The sequence below is a fragment of the Amblyraja radiata genome, chromosome 2 (genome assembly GCF_010909765.2).
Source record: "Amblyraja radiata isolate CabotCenter1 chromosome 2, sAmbRad1.1.pri, whole genome shotgun sequence".
Lineage (NCBI taxonomy): Eukaryota > Metazoa > Chordata > Chondrichthyes > Rajiformes > Rajidae > Amblyraja > Amblyraja radiata.
The window spans coordinates 142,975,923-143,003,308 of record NC_045957.1 but is presented as its reverse complement, the minus strand read 5'-3'; the positions used below and the strand labels follow the sequence as shown (position 1 = coordinate 143,003,308).

The 27,386-nt window shown below is 42.0% G+C and overlaps 1 protein-coding gene across 5 annotated transcripts in view; it reads right to left on the bottom strand.

Moving 5' to 3' along the window:
• The window catches only part of cep72 (centrosomal protein 72), a 167,564-nt gene that overhangs the window by 118,106 nt on the left and 22,072 nt on the right, over window positions 1–27,386 (bottom strand). For all 5 annotated transcript variants that reach the window (XM_033016561.1, XM_033016542.1, XM_033016555.1 and 2 more), the window contains exon 3: window positions 8,200–8,392. In XM_033016561.1, the coding sequence (XP_032872452.1) occupies window positions 8,200–8,392 (193 nt within the window). The remainder of the gene's footprint in view (window positions 1–8,199; window positions 8,393–27,386) is intronic.

Sequence of the window (27,386 nt, the reverse complement as noted above, 5' to 3'; positions counted from 1 at the left end):
AAAGACCTCTGTGGGACAATCTGCATCTCTAGAAAACATGGATCAGTGTCATTTCAGGTCGGGACCCTGCTTGTGTCTGTAGATGTTTGGTTTGCCATATCCATTATCTGCATAGAACACTGGCTTTGTATTCAATAAAGCTCTGCTTTAGCAATGGATTTTAAATCAGTCAGTCTTCTCTAGAAGGCCATTCAGCTGACGTGCAGTTATCACTGATAGTCTTCCAACTCCAAATAAACAAACATCTGGGTGTTGGAGACACAAGAGATTGCAAATGCTGGAATCTGGAGCCAAGAAACAACATTTTGGAGGATCTCAGCGAGTCAGATAGCAACTTGGGAGGGAAATGTATTTTGGGCAATGGGTTTTGGATCTTGGGTTTGATTCCCAGTCTACATTTTCAAGGCAACCTCTCTCAATGTCATCAAGATGAAGGAACTAGTATTTTCCCTCAGGAAACAGGGTAGTGTGCATGCTTCAGTTAGCATCCAAGGTGCTGAAGTTGAGAGCTTCAAGTTCCTGGGTGTGAATATCGCCAATAATTTATCCTGGTCCTACCTGTGATGTAGCAGCTAAGAATGCACACCCATGACTCAATTTCCTCAGTAGGCTAAGGAAGTTTAACATAGGTTCAACAACACTTACCAATGTCTATAGACGCATCGTGGAAAGCATCCTATTGGGACAACAGCTCTGCCCAAGACCACAAAAATGTGTGGTGCAGTCCAGTCCATCACACAAACCTGCCGCCACCCCATCAAGCACATAATCAAACACCACTTACACTCTGGTCATTTCCCCTTCTCTTCAGACATTATTTTAGACTTTATAGATACAGTGTGGAAACAGACCCTTCAGCCCACCAATTCTGCACTGACCCAGCAATCACCCCGTACACTAGAAACATAGAAAATAGGTGCAGGAGTAGGCCATTTAGCCCTTCGAACCTGCATCGCCATTCAATATGATCATGGCTGATCATCCAACTCAGTATCCTGTACCTGCCTTCTCTCCATACCCCCTGATCCCTCTAGCCACAAGGGCCACATCTAACTCCCTCTTAAATATAGCCAATGAACTGGCCTCAACTACCTTCTGTGGCAGAGAATTCCAGAGATTCACCACTCTCTGTGTGAAAAATGTTTTTCTCATCTCGGTCCTAAAAGATTTCCCCCTTATCCTTAAAATATGACCCCCTGTGACTTCCCCAACATCGGGAACAATCTTCCTGCATCTAGCCTGTCCAACCCCTTACGAATTTTAGTACTATCTTACACTAGGAAAAATGTACAATTTTACAGAAGCCAATTAACCTACAATCCAGCACTTCTTTGGAGTGTTGAAGGAAACCTGAGCACCCGAAGAAAATCCACACCATGACATGGAGAATGTACAAACTCCATACGGACAGCACCAGTAGTCAGGATCACACCAGGGTCTCTGGCACTGTGAGGCAGCAACTCTACCATTGCACCACTGTGTCGGCCGCTCCTCCTATCAGCAATAGATGCAAAAGCTTGAAAGTTCATAAACCATGTTCAAGTTCAAGTTCGCTTTTGTCACTTAACCAATAGGCAATAGACAATGGGTGCAGGAGAAGGCCATTCGGCCCTTCGAGCCAGCACCACCATTCAATGTGATCTTGGCTGATCATCCCCAATCAGTACCCCGATCCTGCCTCCCCATATCCCCTGACTCCACTATCTTTAAGAGCCCTATCTAGCTCTCTCTTGATTAGCTCTCCCTTGACTAGCTCTCTCAATGAAGGACAGTGACATTTGAGTTACCATACAGCCATACTAAGTGAAAAGAACACAATACACTAATAACATTTAACATAAACATCCACCACACTGGAATCCACATTCCTCAGTCATCTTCCTCCTTTGTTCACCTGTGGTCGGGGCCTTTGAACCCTCCGCAGTTCGCCGCTACAGACGGTCCAATGTTCAGGCCCTCTTGTCGGGATGATTTAAACTCCGACGTCGGGATGGATCGGAACACTCGAGAAGCCAACAATCGGTCTGAGGAAGGGTCCCAACCTATTTTCTCCACGGATGCTCCCTGACCCAGAGTTGCTTCAGAATTTTGTGTCCAAGTGTACAGTGCCCTCCATAATGTGTTGGACAAAGATCCATCATTTATTTATTTGCCTCTGTGCTGCACAATTTGAGATTTGTAATAGAAAAATATCACATGTGGTTAAAGTGTGCATTGTCAGATTTTAATAAAGGCCATTTTTATACATTTTGGTTACACCATCTAGAAATTACAGCAGTGTTTATACATAGTTCCCCATTTCAGGGCACCATAATGTTTGGGACACAGCCATGTCATGTAAATGAAAATAGTAATGTTTAGTATTTTGTTGCATATCCTTTGCATGCAATGACTGCTTGAAGTCTGTGATTCATGGATATCACCAGTTGCTGGGTGTCTTCTCTGGTGATGCTCTGCCAGGCCTGTATTGCAGCCATCTTTAGCTTATGCTTGGTTTTCTCTTCAGCATATAAAACGCATGCTCAATTGGGTTCAAATCGGGTGATTGACTTAGCCACTCAAGAATTGACCATTTTTTAGCTTTGAAAAAAGCTTTAGTAGCATGTTTGGGATCATTGCCTTGCTGTAGAAAGAACCGCTGGCCAATGAGTTTTGAGGCATTTGTTTGAACTTGAGCAGACAGGATGTGTCTATACACCAGAATTCATTATGCTACTACCATCAGCAGTTGTATCATCAATGAAGATAAGTGAGCCAGTACCTTCAACAGCCATACATGCCCAGGCCATAACACCCCCACCACCGTGTTTCACAGGCAGTGGTATGCTTTGGATCTTAGGCAGTTCCTTCTCTCTTCCATACTTTGCTCTTGCCATCACTCTGATATATGTTAATCTTCATCTCATCTGTCCACAAGACCTTTTTCCAGAACTGTGGTTGCTCTTTTGAGTACTTCTTGGCAAACTGCAACCTGGCCATCCTATTTTTGCTGCTAACTAGTGGTTTGCATCTTGCAGTGTAGCCTCTGTATTTCTGTTCATGAAGTCTTCTGCGGACAGTGGTCATTCCAAATCCACACCCGACTCCTGTAGAGTGTTTCTGATCTGTCAGACAGGTGTTTGGGGATTTTGCTTTATTATAGAGAGAATTCTTCTGTCATCAGCTGTGGAGGTCTTCCTTGGCCTGCCAGTCCCATTGCGATTAGTATGCTCACCAGTGCTCTCTTTCTTCTTAATGATGTACCAAACAGTTGATTTTGGTAAGTCTAAGGTTTGGCTGATGTCACTCACAGTTTTATTCTTGTTTCTCAGTCTCATAATGGCTTCTTTGACTTTCATTGGCACAACTTTGGTCCTCATGTTGATGAACAGCAATAAAAGTTTCCAAAGGTGATGGAAAGACTGGAGGAAAGACTAGGTGCTGCGAGCTCTCTTATACCTGCATTAAGGAAGCATTTAAACACACCTGAGCAATTACAAACACCTGTGAAGCCATGTGTCCCAAACATTATGGTGCCCTGAAATGGGGGGATTACGTATAAACACAGCTCTAATTTCTACATGGCAAAAACAAAATCTATAAAAATTACCCTTTCATAAAATCTGACAAAGTGCACTTTAACCACATGTGATTTTTTTCTATTACAAATCTCAAATTGTGGAGTACAGAGGCAAATAAATAAACGATGGGTCTTTGTCCCAAACATTATGGAGGGCACTGTAATTCCTGAGTCTCACGTGTCTTGTGTTCAATGCAGTTTCTTGAACACAAGTACAAACCATTTTCTTTGATACTTCAGATGACTGAGTTAATTCTATTAAATCTTGGTGCTGGTGTTAACATTAAAAATGTAGGAGGTAATGTAAACCATGAATTTATAAAAAGGGATAAGTTCAAAATGCTTTTCATTGAAATGGTACATCAAAATATTTTTATTTTTATTTACTTTTTTTTATTCCTTGATGTTCTTGGATGATTAATTGCAATTATTCAACAATATTTCTATGAAGAATGCATACAACCAATACGCTCTTGAATGTCAACATGATTGCTCCAATCACTGTGTTAACTCTGAAGAATAGATCCTTCAAGTAATTTTCCAGTTTTTCTCTTGTACATCTGCTGCCATTATAGCAACATCCTTCCACAGATTCAAGTGCACTCTAAGTTTCCCAGGCACAACAATATTCAACTTCAATGCAGACAAACATATTTCTGTGAAGGTTACAGAATACCAGACAGTTTTTAAGATCCTCTTTCGGCATTGCTACTCTGCTCCAAGTTCCACGATGCAGGAGGATGAGAACGTACCCTCAAAACAAAAGCAGAAAAATGTGCAGATCCATTACTGTATTTATAAAAAGGATAACTTTTCCTTTTGAGAAATCTTAATGGGCAATACTGTTTAAAATTCATGCATTAAAAATAATTAATCTTAGATGTTGATATCACTGGTAAGTTGCTATTTATTCCAAATTCCCAATTGCCATGACAAAGTGGCTCATCATGCTGGTTTGAGAATGGAGTTTCATGTGGGCTATAAGTAGCAAGGACAGATTTCTCTCTCCGAAGGCGACCTTTCTCATTGCTTTCTGTAAACTTGTTATTAATCCAAATCTGAAACTTTTAAGCAATTGCACTTGCCAACAGCAACTACTTGCTTACAAAACATTCTCTTAATCTGCATTTGGCCTCCATAAAATTTCACAGCAGCAGATGCTCATTCATTTTAATTGCCTCATACCACATAGGAATGATAGCAGTAAAACTCAGGTTTCACTGATACGAAGAAGCTAATGCTTTCTATTTCTCACATTACTGCACAACTATAATTTAATTCATATTGATGTAGTGGTGTTAAGAAGATGTTAACCAATTCTTTTTGCACTTATGTATGATAAAGGGATTATAAAAAATCAATTATAAATTTGTCAATGTATTTCCTGTGAATATAAAAATTATATATTACTTTATCTTGTTTCATAACTAACAAGTCAATTATATGGCTGCATAAACATTATCTAGAGCCAATTTTTCAAAAAGTGATAAATAGCCTATTACTTAAAGAGGAATATAATAAACTGCTTTATATTGTGTCTTTAACATAAAGAAGTGACAAGGGAATTTGCCGATGTCATAAGCGCAATTTAGCAGGAAAATAATACAATTAGTGTACATTAACATTACCGAAGAAGTGGATTTAATGAAGATTCTGTAGGAAGAAAGGGAATAGGAGGCCAACGGAAGGAACTGGTAAACATAAAGCCCCCACAGCTGAAGGTACAGCCAAGCACATGAAGATCGAAGGATCTACAAGAGGATAAGCAACACAGAGTAGAGGTTACAAAGATTACAGGTTACAGAGTAGGTTACAAAGAAGGGAGAAGCCATGGAGGAATTTAGTAATAAGGAAATGTTAAATTACAGATCGTGAGGAAATGCAAACCAATCAAGGCCAGAAAATGGTGAGTTTGACTTGATACGGGGTTGGCAGCAACATTTGGATCAGTTGATGTTTATTGACTGTGAAGGTTTGGAGGTCAGCCAGCAGAAATAGGATTAGTCATGACGGAAGCTAACAAAGGCGTGGATGGGGGTTTAAAAAAAGACCAATGGAGGTGGGGGAGTGGAGAAGTGACACTGCAAAAGTCAAAGTATGCAATGGAAAGGGTCTGAATTTGATTATTCCCATCAACGTCACACCAAGATTCAAGACAATAAATGTAAGATCATGAATAATTCCATTGAGATTTTCAGAAGAAACTTCTTTGCCCACAATGTGGTAATTCTATCACATAAAAAATAGTTATGGTGATTTATATGGACGTATTGAAAATGAGGGCAGAGGGTTGGAAAGTTATACCGATGGGGAGAATTAAGAAAGTATTTATGGAGTACAATCTCCACCATGGACTTGTTATGATAAATATCCTTTTTCATTGCTCGAAAGCCTATATAATAAATTCCAGAGATGAATAAAGGCCCTTGTGTTTTAAAGGCCTGAAGCCTAAAATTCAGATTCAGGACCACTGCAAATTTGAGATCTACTATTAAAACTACATATTGCACTCAAAAATCAATATATTTACTTACCCGATGAGAACTAATGTTTGTGATTAAACAGTTGAAAATTTATTACCGAGACTTTGCATTCCCACAAATCAAACAAATATAAAATATATTATATCCTAATATTATGGACAGTTCTCAGATGACAATGTATTAATAACATGGAATAATTACTCAAATCATTTTGAAATATTAGTTGAAACAGTGCTCAGAACTGCTGGCATTTGGTATTTCAACCTCACGATGGCCACAGACTTGCACACTGAATCCAGGACTTACTGAAAAACTACATGGCACAGAGTTTGACACAACACTCTGCAGCTGGTCAGCTTGTACAGTCCCAGACTTTGCCTCCACAGCCTTCTGAAGCAAAGAATTCCACAGATTCACCACCCTCTAATTAAAGAAAATTCTCCTCATCTTCTCCTCTTCAACTAGCATCGCAACCGGCTTCGACTAAAAAAATCACTGATTTTTAAAACGGCAACCTATTTTTAGTCGCGGCTGGTTTTGAATTTTTTGAAATAATCGCCAGAGCATAGAAGAAGTGGAAACCACTTTCGACCATTAGGGAGACTGACAAAAACGTCCGGGAACCGCACGGACACCTTGGGTGGGGCGCAAAATCTCCAGAGGTTTCCGTTCAGGTTTCCTAAGTGCACTTCACCATTTCGCTTGGAAGTCCACAACAGCAGATTAGATGCTCAAGGGGATGGCACCTTATTTCTTACAAATTATGTTGCTTTAGTTTAATCATATTAAATATTTTTTCATTGTTCTTAGTTTTATGGAATTAATTTGGATAATTGTTAATAATTTATTTCAAGTTTAGTTTTCTCTGAATATCAGAATTTGTTTTAAATGATTTTTCAATATAAGAATGATCCCAGGAATAATGAGTAGGTTAACCTATGATGATCGGTTGATGAAACTGGGTCTGATGTGGAGAGGAAGTTTCCCCCAGTGGGAGAGTCTAGGACTAGAGGTCACTAGAGGTATTAGTCTCAGAATTAAAGGACGTTCTTTTAGGAAGGAGATGAGGAGAAATTTATTTAGTTAGAGGGTAGTGAATCTGTAGAATTCTTTGCTACAGAAGGCTGTGGAGGCAAAGTCAGTGGATATATTTAAGGCAGAGATAGATAGATTCTTGATTAGTACGGGTGTCAGAGGTTATGGGGAGAAGGCTGGAGAATAGGGTTGGTAGGAAGAGATGGATCAGTCATGATTGAATGGCAGAGTAGACTTGATAGGCCGAATGGCCTAATTCTACTTCTGTCACATGATATAACCATATAACAATTACAGCACGGAAACAGGCCATCTCGGCCCTACAAGTCCGTGCCGAACAATTATTTTCCCCTAGTCCCATCTACCAGCACTCAGACCATAACTCTCCATTCCTTTCCCATCCATATACCTATCCAATTTATTTTTAAATGATAAAATCGAACCTGCCTCCACCACCTCCACTGGAAGCTCATTCCACACAGCTACCACTCTCTGAGTAAAGAAGTTCCCCCTCATGTTACCCCTAAACTTCTGTCCCTTAATTCTGAAGTCATGTCCTCTTGTTTGAATCTTCCCTACTCTCAATGGGAAAAGCTTGTCCACGTCAACTCTGTCTATCCCTCTCATCATTTTAAAGACCTCTATCAAGTCCCCCCTTAACCTTCTGCGCTCCAGAGAATAAAGACCTAACTTATTCAACCTTTCTCTGTAACTTAGTTGCTGAAACCCAGGCAACATTCTAGTAAATCTCCTCTGTACGCTCTCTATTTTGTTGACATCCTTCCTATAATTGGGCGACCAAAATTGTACACCATACTCCAGAATTGGTCTCACCAATGCCTTGTACAATTTTAGCATTACATCCCAACTACATTACATCTTATGAAATCGGTGGCAGCTTTAACAGGAGACAAATCTCAACTAATTTTGCCCAATTCCCAATACCTGACCTGGGTTACGGCAGGCCCATTTAAAACAAAGGGCTCTCTGCTGACTTGGATGCCAAAAGCTCAAGTGGGACCCAAATTCACAACCATCTGACATGGGCAAGAGTGCCACCACAAAGTTACAACTGACAAAGAAATGAATGCTGTTATTATGGCCGATCAACGGGGTTCTTACCTAAAGTTCGAAGATTGGGGAGCATGTGCACAATAAATAGTCGATAGTCCGGTTCATTTTTGGCCACAGGATTCAGTCTCAAGTCAAGTTCTGTCAAGGCACCCAGGTTACGAAGAAGAAAAATATCTTTCAAAACTGCAATGTTGTTATAATATAGGTTGAGCTTTTCCAGATGAACCAAGTGTTGAATCCCCTGTGTGCACAAGATAGACAAGGTGAAAATATATTAAAATTTGGAAGAATTGTTTCAAGAATTGTTTCAAGCAATAAAGTTCATTTAAAAATAGCTGAGGAAACAAAATTGGGGCCATTTATATTACCAAGTGGTTTCAAACAGGTTGAAATTCTGAGTCAGAACCAAGTACTTGCATTTTGTTCCGTGGAGACATGGATACCAACATATGCGTCTGCAGAAGAGCATTTAAATGTGCGAATTGAGACACTTGTAGGCATAAATGCAGATCAGACCAGCGTGTCTATATATTCTATGGTATATGGACACACATATCTGATCTGTATTTATGCCTACAATATTCTGTTGTGCTGCAGCAAGCAAGAATTTCATTGTCCTATCTGGGACACATGACGACAAACTCTCTTGACTTGACTTCTGCCAGAAATACCAGATTCCTCCACTGGGTGTGCTGCAACATTTCTCACCAATTATAAAGGATAAATACTATTGCAATGGTATAGAATTAGAAAATTGCCCACAAAATAGCTCTCTATAAATCTTCGTCTGTTGCACTCATCAGTAAGTGTTTTAAAACTATTATGAATCATAATCACTGCAGGGTACTCTTTTCTGACCTGCATATTGAGTTTTACAAATGTGTCATTTATTCAGGAATTACTTAATATTGGAGAATTAAAAATAACAATGTTTGCAAGTCTCTCTTCCTCTCAACCTTAACTATTTTTCCCAGTTATTCTATAGATTTCAGTATATTCTTCAAATTTTATTTCTACTCTCTGATTTACCCCCTACTTGCCTCTGTACAGATTTGTCAGTCTGATTAATTGAAGCAGCCCAAATACCATCTTCTTCCTTGTTTTGCTGTCCCTTGGGATCAAAGATAATTTGTTTTTGTTCTGCTTGTGTGAAATCAGATGGCAGACTCTTCCAAAGAAAGGACACTTGCTCAGACTTGAATTGAAGAAGCACAGTGGTAGAGCTCCTGCCTTATAGCGCCAGAGACCCGGGTTCAATCCTGACTACAGGTGCTTGTCAGTACGGAGTTTATACGTTCACCCCGGGACCAGCATAGGTTTTCTACGAGATCTTCGGTTTCCTCCCACACTCCAAAGACGTAAAGGTTTGTAGGTTAATTGGCTTGGTATAAATATAAATTGTCCCCTAGTGTGAAGAGGGCAGTGTTAGACTGCGGCAATCGCTGATCGGTGGGCCGAAGGGTCTATTTCCGCATTACATCTCTAAACGAAACCAAACTAAAGATGTACAGTGCCCTCCATAATGTTTGGGACAAAGACCCATCATTTATTTATTTGCCTGTGTATTCCACAATTTGAGATTTGTAATAGAAAAAATCACATGTGGTTAAAGTGCACATTGTCAGAGTTTAATAAAGGCAATTTTTATTTAATACAGGCATTTTGATATCACTATGTAGAAATTACAGCAGTGTTTATACATAGTCCCCCCCATTTCAGGGCACCATAATGTTTGGGACACATGGCTTCACAGGCGTTTGTAATTGCTCAGGTGTGATTAATTGCCTCCTTATTGCAGGTATAAGAGAGCTCTCAGCACCTAGTCTTTCCTCCAGTCTTTCGATCACCTTTGGAAACTTTTATTGCTGTTTATCAACATGAGGACCAAAGTTGTGCCAAAGAAAGACAAAGAAGCCATTATGAGTCTGAGAAACAAGAATAAAACTGTGAGAGACATCAGCCAATCCTTAGGCTTACCAAAATCAACTGTTTGGAACATCATTAAGAAGAAAGGGAGCACTGGCGAGCTTACTAATCGCAAAGGGACTGGCAGGCCAAGGAAGACCTCCACAGCTGATGACAGGAGAATTCTCTATAATAAAGAAAATTCCCCAACACCTGTCCGACAGATCAGATACACGCTCCAGGTGTCAGGTGTGGATTTGTCAATGACCCCTTCTGCAAAGGTTCAAAGGTTCAAATGTTGATTTATTGTCACATACACCTAGATGTAGTGACATTCTTTTTGCCAGAAGACTTAATGAGAAATACAGAGGCTACACTGCAAGATGCAAACCACTGGTTAGCCGCAAAAATAGGATGGTCAGGTTACGGTTTGCCAAGAAGAACTTAAAAGAGCAACCAGTCCTGGAAAAAGGTCTCGTGGACAGATGAGATGAAGATTAACATATATCAGAGTGAAGGCAAGGGCAAAGTATGGAGGAGAGAAGGAACTGCCCAAGATCCAAAGAACACGACTTAATCTGTGAAAGGTACTGGCTCACTTATCTTCATTGATGATACAACTGCTGATGGTAGTAGCATAATGAATTTTGAAGTGTATAGACACATCCTATCTGATTAAGTTCAAACAAATGCTTCAAAACTCATTGGCCGGCGGTTCATTCTACAGCAAGACAATGATCCCAACCATACTGCTAAAGCAATAAAGGAGTTTTTCAAAGCTAAAAAATGCTCAATTCTTGAGTGGCCAAGTCAATCACCCGAAACCCAATTGAGCATGCCTTTTATATGCTGAAGAGAAAATTGAAGGGGACTAGCCCCCAAAACAGGAATAAGCTAAAGATTGCTGCAATACAGGCCTGGCAGAGTATCACCAGAGAAGACACCCAGCAACTGGTGATGTCCATGAATCGCAGACTTCAAGCAGTCATTACATGCAAAGAATATGCAACAAAATTCTAAACACGACTGCTTTCATTTGTCTCAAACATTATGGAGGGCACTGTATGCTGCAAAGCCTAGACTTCGTGGTCCGCTGTTCATGACTTCGACAGTAGGCCAGAATAACTGCCGTTGGTCACAAACACCTGCATGTTTCCTTTCACACAGACCTCTTTCTGCATCAACATTTTCCAACCTGAATGCCACATTTAGAGCAATGTGTTCAGTTCTAGACACCATGTTGTTGGAAAGATGCTGTCAAGCTGGAAAGGGTGCAGAGAAGATTTACGAGGCTAGGACTCGAGGGCCTGAGATATAAGGAGAGGTTGAGCAGGCTGGGAGCGCAGGAGAATGAGGGGTGATCTTATAGAAGTGTATGAAATCATGAGAGGAATAGATCAGGGAGATGCACAAAGTCTCTTGCTCAGAGTAGGGAAATTGAGAACCAAAGGACATAGGATTAAGGTGAGGTGGGGAAAAGATTTAATAGGAACTTGATGGGTACATTTTGTTTTACACAAAGGATGGTGGGTATATGGAACAAACTGCCAGGCGGCGGCATTGAAGGACGTACTATCGCAACATTTAAGAAACATTTAGACAGGTACATGGATAGGACAGGTTTAGAGAGATATGGGCAAATCACAGGGTAGGTGGGGCTAGTGTTGTTCAGGGTAGGTAAGTTGGACCGATGTGCCTGTTTCCACGCTGTATGACTCTGAATGCTATTCTGCCTTTTTGCTTCACTGGGATAACTTCAAATGTGTTCACACTGCCTCTGGCAGAAACTCAATTTGTTTGTTACCTTGCATCCTCCTCACAATTCTCACGCCCACACAGATTTGTCATGAGCAAGCTAACAAATATTACACTCTAAAGCTTTATCCAAATCATTGACACACACACACCTATTTTGGGAATGGCTGGGTATCCAAGCACTAATACTGTACCTGAAGCATTAATCTCTGCCTCCAACCCCAAAAAACACCTTACTCCTTTCTTACTTTCCTGATTATCAACTAATTTTCAATTCAAATCAGCAGATTACTCCAATACCCAAGTGCCTCAATATTTCACACTAACTTCTTACGTGGAAGGATTCTTATCAAAGGCCTTCAGAAAATTCAAATCAGCCACATCTACTGGTTCTTCCCATCAATTCCACCAGCGAGCTCCTCAAAACACTCCTGCAGGATTGTCAAACACTTTTCTTTTCCATATAACCGTCTAGTCCCTGTTAATATTTCCCAAGTGCTCTATATTTCATAAGTGCCCTATCCCATCCTTTACAGTTGACTATATTGCTGGTGTTAAGTTAACCAGTTTGTAGTTAACAGTTCTCTCTCTCCCTCCATTTTACATTTTAGGCAAGTTACATTTCCCACCCCAGAGTTTCTGGAAAGTTGGAGTATGACATCCAATTCATCTAATATTTCTACTGCCATCTCTTTTAGCACACACGAAGGCAGACTATCTGCTTTCAATCATATTAATTACTTGTAGCATTTTGCTTTACTAATAGAACTCCTTTTAATTAGTCTCTTGATTCTTTGTCATTTCTGGGAAGTAAGTTGTCCCATTCTATGAACAATCTATCTATCGAAACATACCTAAAACTCTGATCTTGTGCTCTTCCGGTTTGCGGGGTTTATCTATTTGCGCAAAAACAGTACGCGTTAGCGCTACAATTTTTCGCCAGCTAACTCACCATTCTCCTGTGTTGCGAGTGCAACAAGGTACGTTCCGATCGATGGTATATGGTAAAACATATTAAGGTTTAAATAACATAAAAAACGCGCATGTGCAGATTGCTGTCAGTTGCCGCCAAGCAAATTGGTCTCCTCACCTGTTACTCAGGAAGGGGCGTCGATGGGGCAGAGGACACGGCCGCACTGATTGGCTGCGTCCACTGTCCTTGACCGGCGGCGCCCGCCTCGCCCGGTGTTGCACGGCCACAACAAGTTGGCCGGAAGCGGCCGGAGGGGACAGCCCCAGCCGCCGCGGCCCGGCCTCCCTGATTCCCCGTGGCCCGGCCTATCCGGCTTCCCCGTGGCCTGGCCTCTCCAGCTTCCCCACGGCCACAACTGTCGTGACCCACAGCCCCGCAGCTTCGGCACGCAAGGAGGGAACGGAGCGGCAACTTTGAGATCCGGGGGAGGTGAGGAGGGAGAGTGGGGGGTTGATGGAGAGGAAGGGGTAGGGAGGGAAAGGGTGGAGGTGAGGAGAGTGGGGGAATAGAGGGAGAGATGGGGAGGGAGGTAGGGAGTGGGGAAAACCTGGGGAGGTGGGGGGGGATAGGGGAGGGGAGGTGAGGAGCGGGGGAAGTGGGGGGGATAGATGGATAGGAGGGGGTAGGGAGGGGAGAGGAGTTATGGAGGGAGGGAGGGAGTGACTGGGGGTAGGGGGAAGGAGAGGGAGGGACAGGTGAGGGAGGGACATGCAAGGAGGGAAAGGAGCAGCACCCTCGAGATCCTGGGGAGGTGAGGAGGGAGAGTGGGGTTGGGATTGAGGTAGAGGAGGGTGTAGGGATGGAGAGGGGGGAAGTGGGGGAGGTGAGGAGAGAGAGTGGGGGAGGAGGGGGAATGGAGGGAGAGGAGGGCAGTGGGGGAGGTGAGGAGGGATAGGGGAGGTGCGGAGTGGGGGGGATAGAGGGATAGGAGGGTGTAGGGAGGGGAGAGGAGTTGTGGAGGGAGGGAGGGAGTGACTGAGGGTAGGGGAAAGGAGAGGTGAGGGAGGGATTGGGGGAGGGGAGTGGAAAGAAGAGGGAGGATGAAGAGGAGGGGGAGGGAGTGCTGGGGGATTAGGGGAAATGAGCCGTGCCTGCAGAGTTGGGGGCTATGGCTGAGTGGTGGAAAGGGGTTGGGGGAAAGGGGTTGCATGGGGGAACGGGTGAGTGGTGGAATATTGCGTTGGGGAACGGGTTGTGTTGGGGGACCAGGCCTTCCATGTGTCGGGGACCCAACGGGTCCCACTTAGTCTAGTAAAGTACTATAAAGTAATTATTTAACTGTTCTGCCATCTGTTCCCCATTAGAATTTGTTCCATTTCTTTTTCCCAGAACTGATGCCAGTGCCCCATGAATAGAAATCTACTTCTCCTACAGCAATCTTTGACTTGTGCATTTATCACATGATCCTGTTAACCCTACACCAATTTGCTCGTGGCACAAGTAATGATGCAGAGATTATCACTTTGTGGTGTTCCATGTAAACTTCATCCCCCAACTGCACAGAACCATTTTTTAGTCCTAATTATATATTAAACGATAGATGGTTTAATATATCCAATAAAAATTGCGCATATCTAAATGATTGCATCTACACATAGACTATTGATGAGACTACATTGTGTTCAGTTCTGGGCACCATGTTATAGGAAAGATATTGTCAAGCTTGAAAGGGTTCAGAAAAGAATTATGAGGATGTTGCTAGGGAGCTATAGGGAGAGGTTGAATAGGCTGAGTCTCTATTCCATGGAGCGCAGGAGGATGAGAGGTGATCTTATAGAGGTGGACAAAATCATGAGAGGAATATATCGGGTAGATGCACAGAGTCTCTGCCCAGAGTAGGGGAATCGAGGACCAGAGGACAAAGGTTCAAGGTGAAGAGTAAAAGATTTAACAGGAATCCGAGGGGTAACTTGTTCACACAAAGGGTGGTGGGTGTATGGAACAAGCTGCCAGAGGAGGAAGTTAAGGCTGGGACTATCCCATCATTTAAGAAACAGTTGGACAGGTACATGTATAGGACAGGTTTTGCAGGGATATGGACCAAGCGCAGGCAGGTGGGACTAGTGTAGCTGGGACATGTTGGCCGGTGTGGGCAAGTCGGGCCAAAGGGCCTGTTTCCACACCGTATCACTCTATGACTCTATGAAAACATGCAAAGAAAATTCATCAGGGTGCTGCCATAGGGAGTATTTCAGTTATAGGATGAGACTGGATCAGTTGGGATTATGTTCCATTGAATGGAGAAGGCTAGGGAAGGACGTGATTGAGATGAATAAAATTATGAAAACTGAGATGGGGTAGAGAATAGCAACGTTTCCACACAGTACATGTATATAGAGGCTATATGTTTAAGAAATGGAGTACGAGATTTACATGGCACACAAGGAGATCTATTTTTCATCCAGAGAATGGTTAGAATTTAGAATACACTCCTTGAGAGGGCAATTAAGGCAGAGACACAAAACACTGAACATTGAATTTTCAGGTGACGGTAAATTCCTGTGCTCCCCCAGCCTTCCACTCTCCTTCTATCCACCTCTGGTCCTCTCATTTATGTCCCCTTTCTATCTCCCTCTCCTTACTGGTTCCATGCATCTACTACTCGCACATTTCAACCAGTGGCTCACCGCAAACCCTGTTCCCCACTGCCTGCACCGATTACCTTTTTCACACTCCCTTCAGAAGTACTGCTTTGTACTCTTGCTCTTTAGTCTACCTCATTACATTTTTCCATTATTGCACTTTAATATTTTTGCACTACTTCAGATTGCACTACAATCTTTGCACCATATTTGCTGTTTTGCATTAGTTATCCTTATTGTTCTATTTATCATTACTGTATGTATACCGTTTATTTGATGAGCTTTATGCGAACAAGGAATTCCATTACGACTTGGTAAACATGACAATAAACAGATTTGAAGTCCTGACATTCAGGCTTTATAGCTATATTTTCTCCCAGAAGGCAAAAGAGAGAAAAGGGGAAGGCCAGATTGGCAGGCAGCCTTGATGATAATTCCAGATTTAGTAATTCAATGCACTGTGCAGATTGGCTGTCATGGGGCTTTTTCACGGGGCGAGTTGACGCAAGATGTCACCAGTGTGAAGTGGTCGTGGTCCAGCACGAGTTTCGCACGATATAACGGGGGGTAGATAAAGAGTTCCCACGGTACTCGGCATTTCTGTTATTTGTGCGAGTGACTTGTCCGTCTCCCGAGCTTTCCCGTTAATCTTGAATGAACATCGTGAACTGTAGTGTTGTTAATCACGTGGCACAAATGATGTTACTTTGTTTTCACACACTATATTGGTTTTTTTCACACACTATATTCCTCCCTTGGTTGAATTGGCTCATTTGGAGACATGCCTATACTAAGTATTTTTGAGTACAGGATGGTGGTTATTTTCATTGACGCGCTGTATGCAGCAGCCCACTATGTGCATCGAGAACGCTTGTGTGAAGGCAGAAGGGTGAGATTAATTAAAAAGAGAATTAAGAGGAAGTCTCACTGGGTGAAGCCCATCTTTCAACGGAGACCTCAATTTGGACAATATGATCAGCTGCTTAATGTGCTGTGCGAAGAGGATAAAAGTGCATTCACAAACTTTGTCAGAATTTCACCCGAGCTCTTTAATGAGCTGAAGAATAATCTGTTTTTTTTAGACAAATGTTGTTTGGTGTGATGCACCTTCTATCAATATGTGCAAGAAGTCGTCTTTTTATTTTGTCAAATAGGAATAAAGACTTTGTCTCACATTGACCGTGATGGTTGTCTTATTTTATTATCTACTGAGAGGTGAAACTTTCAAACGTTTAACCAGTCAGTAGACAGACAATAAATAGTAACAATCGAGCCATAAATGGTGTATACATGGTGAAGGGAACAACGCTGTGTGCAAGATAATGTTTAAAATCATGCGAGGAATCGATCGGGTAGATGCACAGTCTCTTGCCCAGAGTAGGCGAATCGAGGACCAGATTACATAGGTTTAAGGTGAAGGGGAAATGATTTAATATGGATCTGATTAAATACTGTCAGTAGTAAACCCGATCAAACACAACATCAGGACGTCTATTAAACACCAGAGATCCCAGTAAACACCCAGCCGAGACTTATTACAGGTCTAGTGGAAAGACACAAAGCGCTGGAGCAACTCAGCGGGTCAGCCAGCATCGCTAGACAACATGGATAGATGATGTTTCGGGTCGGGACTCTTCTTCAGCGCTGAGTTACTCCCGCATATTGTGTCTTTCCAATGCAGATTAGCGTCTGCGATTCTTTGCTCCTGCATTACGGGGTCTATCTCGATTCCCGATAAAGTCTAAAACCCATCCTCCAGAGTTCTCAGCCCAGGGCGTCCATAAACAAGCCCTTAACTCCACACTGGGGACAGAGGCTGAGAGGTGTACAAAACCATGAGACGAACAGGCAGGGGAATAGACAGAGTCCAGGGTAATATATGTCCTTTGCCCACAGAGGGGATTCGAGGACCAGAGGGCATAGGTTCAAGGTGAGGGGGGAAGATCTAATAGGAATCTGAGTGAGGGGTAACATTTTCGCACAAAGGGTGGTGGGTGTATGGAACAAGCTGCCAGAGGAGGTAGTTGAGGCTGGGTCCATCCATACATTTAAGAAACATTTAGACAGGTACATGGATAAGACAGGTTGGAAGGGATATGGACCAGACGCAGGCAGATGGGACTTGTTTCGATGGGACATTTTGGCCGGTATGGGCAAGTTGAGCCGAAGAGCCGGTTTCCACACTGTAACTCGATAACGCCAGTGAGTATACGATCTAAGATAGTCCGAGGGTCTCGAATGAGGTAGGTAGTAGTTCAGGAATGCTCTGTGGTTGGTGTTAGGATGGTTCAGTTACATAAGTGCTCAAATGTAGGCACCGTTTTCGCAGTGGAAGCTCCGAGACTGTGCAGCGGGCGATTGTCGTGTTGGCTGGGACTCCTGTTATCCATGCAGGGGATTGACCTCAGTCTGAAGAAGGCTCTCGACCCGAAACGCCACCAGTTCCTTCTCTCCAGAGTTGCTGCCTGTCTGGCTGAGTTGCTCCAAGCAACTGGTGTCTATCTTCAAAGGACTGACCACCGGGCTGGATGTCGGGGTTGGCGTGTTGCGTTTCACAGACCGAACTGTCCAATTAATGGTAACAGATGGGCACTGAGGGAAGTCCCCCCCCCCCTCTCTGTTTATCTGCCCTTTCTTTAACTTTTGTGCCTCTATGCAAGTATCTCGCGAGCCATCCCAGACTGCCCATTTCTGCTCCCCCTCGTCTTTAATAACTACATTTCCCTAACAATTACTATCTTTGTTAGTTATAGGAGCAAAATTAGGCCATTCGGTCCATTAAGTCCACTCCGCCATTCAATCGCGGCTGATCTATCTCTCCCTCTCAACCACATTCTCTTGCCTTCTCCCCATAACCTGCTGACAGCCGCACTAATCAGGAATGTATCTATCTCTGCCCCTATTCTTCACCCTTTTGACAGTAGTTTTGTTTAATTGGAGACGCGGGAGACAGCGGATGCTGGAATACTGAGCAAAACACGAAATGCTGGAGGAACTCGGTGCATTTGTGTTTAAGAAGGAACTGCAGATGCTGGAAAATCGAAGGTACACAATAATGCTGGAGAAACTCAGCGGGTGCAGCAGCATCTATGGAGCGAAGGAAGTAGGCAACGTTGCCTATTTCCTTCGTTCCATAGATGCTGCTGCACCCGCTGAGTTTCTCCAGCATTTGTGTGTGTGGGTGGGAGTAGGGGGGAGGGGGTGGGGGTGGGGGTGGGGGGGGAGAGAGATAAGGCAGCCTGAAGAAAGGGTCGCCTGTCCATTTCCCTCCGTAGATGCTGCCTGGCCCGCGGAGTTCCTACAGTCTTAGAAACTGCTTTAGACAAAAAGAGACACAAACTGCTGGAGTAAAATAGCTCAGCAAGTGAGGTACCTGAACACTCAAAAATGAAAAAGAATGAAAATGTGATTATTTCACCTCCCTTCAACTATTTTGTGTTTCAGCATGAGAGGGATTATAACATTAGAAACATTCATCTTGTAGTGATGTGTTAATGAAGAATTGCAGACATCAATCTGATAGTAAAAAATATATTTATTTAACAATGAGGTAAAACAAGCACTGACAATCAAACTGCTCAGTTACTCACCGTTCGCAGGAGTTCCCACGGTACCCGCAAGAGTTATTACGGATATCGCACTGGCCACTTGTTCATACAATGTTGCAATGCTCAACCACAAGTGTACAAGTCACTCTTGGAGAAATTCAAACTTTCTTGAATTTTCTCCCGAGTGACCAAGTTACACGATTACCTGCCGTTAGCGCCACGGTGGTCCACGGTGGTCCACGAATGCCGTACTGTTATCGCACGAGGTTCCCACGATGTTAAACTCTGGTTCACTCTTGCGTCAAGTCGCCCCGTGAAAAAGCCACTTAAGAAAGAAAGTAACGATACTATGATGAACTAGGCTGTGTTCACCATTCTCCGCAGCTTCAAGAGGTCGAGAGGAGAGCAGCTGCTATGCCAAGCTCAGATACATCCCATCAGAAGGTTTTCAGTCACGGAAAAAAGTAAACACGCTGATGTATTTTCTTCACTGGAACATTGTGGCGGTGATATGGATCTAGTTTCAGAAGTTTATAGTTGAATGGGCAAACAATTGGCAAAAGAGATCCAATATAGATAAATGTAAGGTACCTGTAGTACATTTTTATTGGAAGATTAGGGAGATTATGTATTACTGAAAAGTGCAAGTCTAGGTGGGGCAGAGGAACAAAGGATCTTGGAATATAAATACACTATTCACTAAAAGTTGCGTCACAGGTCAGCAAGGCCATTAAAATAAATAACGAAGCATGTTTTTTTTCCTCATAGAGGGGTAGAAATAAAAGATTTGATTCAACCATACCAGCAAATCTCCATCGACAGATAATGAAAAGGTAATAGAACGAATGTACCTCTGTGCATGTGACTATAAACTAAACTGAACCAAAGAATGCAGTGACAATTTACAAGGATGATAACAGAAATGTAAGGTATCTGAATATTCAGTAATGGATGAAAAGCCTGGGTTCCTTTTTCCTGGAAAAAAGGCTGAGAAAGTACACGATAGAGGATATTAAAACGAAAAAAAAGTTTTGATAAATTGGATACAGCAATGTTTATTTCCATCCATACATTTTTATCTGAGGAGTGGTGGGAAAATGCAACTCAATACGGCTGGGAGTGGTTGAGGTGAATACACTAATCAATTACAGGATCCTTCTGACAAAGCGACTGACCTAAAACAATGACTATTGCCTCTTCCCACTGATGTGACCTAACCTGCTGTTTATTTCCGTCAATTTCTGTTTTTCTTTTGCCTTTAACAAGGGAGTGAGCAAGCATGAGGAAGAAAGAAATAAAGAGTTCCATTGATGGATTTAAATAAGGAAACACAGTGAGGAGACAGAAGGAATTCATCACAGGCTGTAATTTTCTTCCATCCAGTCTTCCATTTTCTTAGTACATTGCATCAGGAAAGCTCAAAGTATCCTGAGACGTCCTTCATAGTGGCCACTCCCTTTTTGCTTTTCTACCTTCTTGGAGAGGGTACCAGAGCTTCAAAGCTCAGATGCCCAGATGCCCATACTGAAGAACAACTTCTCAGAAACATAAACATAGAAAATAGGTGCAGAAGTAGGCCACTCGGCCCATCGAGTCTGCACCGCCATTCAATATGATCATGGCTGATCATCCAACTCAGTATTCTGTACCTGCTTTCTCTCCATACCCCCTGATCCCTTTAGCCACAAGGGCCACATATAACTCCCTCTTAAATATAGCCAATGAACTGGCCTTAACTACATTCTGTGGCAGAAAATTCCACAGATTCACCACTCTCTGTGTAAAAAATGTTTTTTCTGATCTCAGTCCTAAAGGATTTCCCCTTTATCCTTAAACTGTGACCCCTTGTTCTGGACTTCCCCAACATCGGGAACAATCTTCCTGCATCTAGCCTGTCCAACCCCTTAAGAATTTTGTAAGTTTCTATAAGATCCCCCCTCAATCTTCTAAATTCTAGCGAGTACAAGCCGAGTCTATCCAGTCTTTCTTCATATGAAAGTCCTGACATCCCAGGAATCAGTCTGGTGAACCTTCTCTGTACTCCCTCTATGGCAAGAATGTCCTTCCTCAGATTAGGAGACCAAAACTGTACGCAATACTCCAGGTGTGGTCTCACCAAGACGCTGTACAACTGCAGTAGAACCTCCCTGCTCCTATACTCAAATCCTTTTGCTATGAATGCTAACATACCATTCGCTTTCTTCACTGCCTGCTGCACCTGCATGCCTACTTTCAATGACTGGTGTACCATGACACCCATGTCTCGTTGCATCTCCCCTTTTCCTAGTCGGCCACCATTCAGGTAATAGTCTACTTTCCTGTTTTTGCCACCAAAGTGGATAACCTCACATTTATCCACATTATACTGCATCAGCCATGCATTTTCCCACTCACCCAGCCTATCCAAGTCATCTTGCAGCCTCCTAGCATCCTCCTCACAGCTAACACTGCTCCCCAGCTTCGTGTCATCTGCAAACTTGGAGATGTTGCATTCAATTCTCTCGTCCAAATCATTAATATAGATAGTAAATTGTAAATAGCTGGGGTCCCAGCACTGAGCCTTGTGGTACCCCACTAGTCACTGCCTGCCATTGTGAAAAGGACCCGTTTACTCCTACTCTTTGCTTCCTGTCTGCCAGCCAGTTCTCTATCCACATCAATACTGAACCCCCAATACCGTGTGCTTTAAGTTTGTATACTAATCTCTTATGTGGGACCTTGTCGAAAGCCTTCTGAAAGTCCAGATATAACATCCACTGGTTCTCCCTTATCCACTCTACTAGTTACCTCCTCGAAAAATTCTATAAGATTCGTCAGACATGATTTACCTTTCATAAATCCATGCTGACTTTGTCCAATGATTTCACCACTTTCCAAATGTGCTGCTATCCCATCTTTAATAACTGACTCTAGCAGTTTCCCCACTACCGATGTTAGACTAATCAATTTAGTCAGCAGTGTACATGGATTTACAGATTGCCTTTGATAAGGTGTTAATAAAATGTTTGTCATCAAAGTTAAAACAGATAGCATTCATTCATTTGGAATGTGTGTGGAAACCGGAGCACCCTTAGAAAACCCACACGGTCACATTGAGAATGTACAAACTGTGTATAGACAGCGCCCGTAGTCAAGATCTAACCTGGGACTCTAGTGCTCCAAGGCAGCTACTCTATCATGATCTTAGAGAGATGCATAATATCATTAGGGGAATATATAGAGTAAATGCAGAAAGGAAGAGATTCAACAATTAAGTTGAGAGGAGAAAGATTTAATAGACAACGTTTTCACACAGAGAGTAGTGGGTATATGGAAGGAGATGCCAGAGATAGTTGAGGGGGTACTAAAATAACATTTAAGAGACATTTGGACAGGTTGATAGCTAGTAACGATTTGGAGGGAAATGGACTAGCAATGTTACAAATTTTTGAGATTTAAAAAATCAAGTCTACAATTTATCCCATCAGATAAAAATTTAGAAGGATGAGAGGGATCTTGTAGAAATTCTTCAGGGACTGGACAGGCGAGATGCAGGAAAAATGTTCCCGATGTTGGGGGAGTCCAGAACCAGGGGTCACAGTTTAAGAATAAGGGGTAGGCCATTTAGGACTGAGGTGAGGAAAATCTTTTTCATCCAAAGAGTTGTGAATCTGTGGAATTCTCTGCCACAGAAGACAGTGGAGGCCAATTCACTGAATGTTTTCAGTAGGGAATTAAATTTAGCTCTTGGGGCTAAAGGAATCAAGGAATATGGGGAAAAAGCAGGAATGTGGTACTGATCAGGAATGATCATACTGAATGGTGGTGCTGGCTCAAAGGGCAGAATGGCCTACTCCAGCACCTATTTTTCTGTTTCTAAAAGGTTTTCAGATAAGTACATGGATATGTAAGGAATGGAGGGATATGGGGCAATAGCATGCAGTGGAAATTAGTCTTATTTGGCATCATCTTTGACATGGACATTGTGGACATGTTTTGATGTTTCTACTGTTCCATGTTCTCGGTTTCAAACAAAAAGGCATGATATTTTTTAGATATTGTGTGATTGGAATCTGAAGAGCATTGCCTGCAGATGTTTTGGAGCAAGTTCAATTGTGTGATGATGAGAAAAGTGGAAGGCGGCAGAGAAGGGTGTGGGACAGGGAGTGGGTCTAAGGATATAATTAGTTGCTCTAACAGACAGTACAGCCTCTCGCGGAAGAACCATTCTGTGATATTATAATTCACTTGTTCTGACCCAGCTAAAAACAACCAATTCTGCTATTGCAGACTTAACAAACCAGCATTGATTTTACAATCCAGCGATGTGTCTGACATCTACCTTTCCCTGGAAAAGAACAACTTGGATTTGCTCTTGCATTTATTTATTTTTTTTCACTTAAATTTTTATTGATTTTTCAGAGATATATACAAAACAGTGCAACACCATCACCATAAATAAAATAAAATAAGAAAAACAGCAATCAAAATAAAAAAAATAAGTAGGGGGGAAAAAAAGAAGTAAATAAATAAATAAATAAATAAGACCGTGTGGTTCACTTACCAAATTAAAAAAGAAAAAACATTACATTGATTAGTTATCTGGAGATAGTTCAATATTCATACAAACATACCATCTAGTTCTATATAACACAATCTTCCCATATCTAGCTCGCCGTTTATCTAATTGGTGTCATGGCTCAAATAAACGGTCCATTTTCCCCAGATCTTTTCATATGAATTCTCCTTGACTCTCAAGGAATATGTCAATTTCTCCATATTAAAGATGTCTCGCACAATTTCTAACCACTGATCCTGTTTTGGATGTTTTTCATTAAGCCACTGCCTGGTAATGGCCTTCTTACTTGCTGCTAGCAAAACTTAAATCAAATATGTATCTTCTATTTTTACAATATCTTTAATGTGCCCCAGATACATCACATGGCAGGTATTTGGGATTTTATAACCGAAGATATTTTTTACAACTGCATTAACATTTTCCCAGTATGGCCTTATCTTTACACAGTTCCAGAAAATATGTGAGTCATCTGCCTCCGTATCCCCACACAACCTCCAAGAGTGTTGTTGGTTCAGCAAGTTGTCTGCTTTTTATTTTGGGTGTTATAAAAAAGCGAGGTAGATTCTTCCAGCAAAATTCTCTCCATATTAGTGAGCTAGTGGATGAACATTGTGTTCCATTTTTTATATTTATATAAATTGCATTTACATAAATATATCTATTATTTATAACACCCATAAAGCAGTAAAACGTCCAAGATATTTCAACCAAAATTTGATACTGAGTCTTGAAGAGACATTGGGACAAGAAGAGGTATATTTTAAAGGGGAGAAGCAGAGGGGCTGAGATTTGGGGAACAAAGTCCAGAGATTAGAGCTAAACTAGCTGAAGGCATGACCACTAATAGTGGACATGACGGACAAGTGATCAAATTGAAGATTAAATATTTTAGCTTCCATCAACATGATGGTATATCTCATCCTTTCATTCATTTGCATCATCATCGAAGTTGTCTCCAAACTTTTTCCTGGTATGCGATTGTTACAGTTTCTCAAAACCCTACACCATTTCCTGGATCATCGGTAATCAAGCAAATAAATAGTGGAATCTATTCTTAAATAGGGTGGGGTGTCAAGTAAACTGTAATCCTGCTTTTATGTTATGCAAGCTTAGGAATTATGCAAGAAGTTTCAGCATTGTAATAACATTTCCAAAATTAGCTCACTGTACCTATCTCACCCTGAATAAATCACATTTAAGAGTAATAGAGAACAAATTATTTTTTCTTGCACAGTAATATAACATTCCATCTTTAATTAACCTTGTACTGCAGATTTTACTCAAATAGAGAGGCCAATAATATTCTTAACATAACTTAAGATCCAAACAAAACTATACATTACCAATCAGGCACTGAAAGTTCAATAAGGGCTACCCTTATGACTTGGTGAATAAATGTCCTTTACGGATCAGAAAGATTTCAGATTTTAATCACCGGTTTATGCTGAGTTGGCTGATTACAGTCAGCACAGCAGTGTGAAAGGAAACCGACCCATCGGCCCAACTTTCCCACACCGACCAACATGTCCCATCTACACTAGTCCCACCTGCCTGTGTTTGACTTATATCCCTCTAAACCTATCCTATTCATGTACCGGATACGTAGGAAGGAACTGCAGATGTTGGTTTAATCCAAAGAAAGACACAAAATGCTGGAGTAACTCAGCGAGACGGGCAGCATCTTTGGAGGGAAGGAATGGGTGATGTTTCGGGTCGAGATCCTTCTTCAGACTGAAAGTCACGGGAAAGGGGAAGGAAAGATATAGACGATGATATAGAGCGATATAGAACAAATGAATGAAAGATATGCAGACTAGTAACAATGGTAAAGGAAACAGGTCATTGTTATCTTTACCTACGTGAGAAAGAAAGACTTGGATGGGGGAGGGATGGAGAGGGAGGGAATGCAGTGGTTACTTGAAGTTAGAGAAATCATTAGTCATACCCCTGGAGTATAAGTTCCCCAAGCAAAATATGAGATGCTGTTCCTCCAATTTGCTTTTAGCCTCACTCTGACACTAGGACACAAAGGTCAATGTGGGAATGGGAAGGGGAATTGAAGTGTTTAGCAACCGGGAGATCAGGTGGGTCCAGGCGGACTGAGCGAAGGTGTTCAGCAAAACGATCGCCCAGTCTGCGTTTGGTCTCACCGATGTATAAGAGTCCACATCTTGAACAACGGATACAGTAGATGAGGTTGGAGGAGGTGCAAGTGAACCTCTGCCTCACCTGAAAGGACTGTCAGGGCTCCTGGACAGAGTTAATAAACCTACTGACTCCCACAACTATCTTGACATCACTTCTTCCCACCCTGCTTCCTCCATTACTCCCAATTCCTCTGCCTACGCCACATCTGTAACCAAGATGAGGCGTTTCATACCAGGAGATCTGAGATGTCCTCATTCTTTAGGGAACGGAGGTTCCACTCTTCCGTCATAGATGAGGGCCTCACACGTGTCTCCTCGGTCCTGCTGAGTTACTCCAGCATTTTGTGTCTATCCATGTACCTGTTGAAATGTTTCTTAAAAGTTGCGATAGTACCTGCCTCAACTATCTCCTCCGGCAGCTCGTTTCATAAACCCACCACCTTTGTGTAAAAAAGTTACCCCTCAGGTTCTTATTAAATCTTTCCCTCTTCACCTTAAACCTATGTCCTATGGTTCTTGATTCCCCTATTCAGGGCAAGAGACTTTGTGCATTTACTTGATCTATTCCTCTCACGATTTTGCCTCAGACAATATGCCTCGTTATTTAATGGCCTCAGAAACAGCGACAAAAAACAACAGCCCTTGTTGATTAATGTGTGTCGTGATATATGAGAGAAAGTAAACTTTGTTCTGATGCCTTCCTCAATCAAACTACCTGGTAGAATTTGCTGCAGAGGCTCTGACATGAATGATGTCATTTGCAAAGGAAGCCTAAAAGCCACTGTTGCCTGCAGAAACACACCTTACTTCAAATCCATTCTCTGATAATCAAAATGTTCCTTGCTCAAGGTCATTTTTACTAACGGGGTATGTAGTTAACTAAGCTACTCATTTGTAAAAATTAACAAATGATAACACATTTGCACAATGAAGAGTAATTCGGCAAATTCACAATGTTAGTTGCTCAAGTGGATAAGAATTTTTTTTAATTTCTCTGACAAAAGGCAGAAAGTAGATTCATTGATAATTTGCATGCAATTAGTCTATGAAACTGCTTTTAACATATGCACCATTGAAAAGAAATATCTGCATGTATGCATAAATTGGCTTAAGCCATCTTAGAGTCTACTTTTCAAATGTTGCAGTACAAGAAATGTGGTGACCAATTTACAGATAACATTGTGCTAATTATATTTGTTTTAAAAAGAGCAATTTAGGCTAAATATTAGCCAGAATACCAGTGAAAATGTTCCCATTTATCTTTGAAAAATGTAATGGAATATTTTACATTCACGAGTAAGTAGATAGGGCTTTGAATTAATCTGAACAACGGGATCACTAATCGTGCATTGTTTATTATAATTATATTTTGATTGACAGTCATCATCATCATCATCGGCAGTCGCTCGAAACAAGTATGACTGTCCTCTCCATAGAGTCGTCTACTTGTGGGTCTACAATCCACACACCATGGTGCAACGTGGGCAGTGGAGACTGGCGGTGGTTGGTAGTCGTTGAGCCCCCTTCTCTCTCTCTCTCTCTCTCCTTATGGTGCTGTCACTTTGTCTCTGCGACACGGCGTAGTTCCATTTCAGGTAGTGCAGCTCCTTCCTGCATGGATTTCCTCCTTGTTATTCCGCCTGTCCAGTACAATGTGCTCCCAGTTGCTCGATGTGATGTGGAATTTCTTCAGACTGTTCTTGATGTTGTCCTCGAAGCGTTTCTTTGGCCCGCCGGGGGCTCGCCAACCTTCCTTCAATTGAGAGT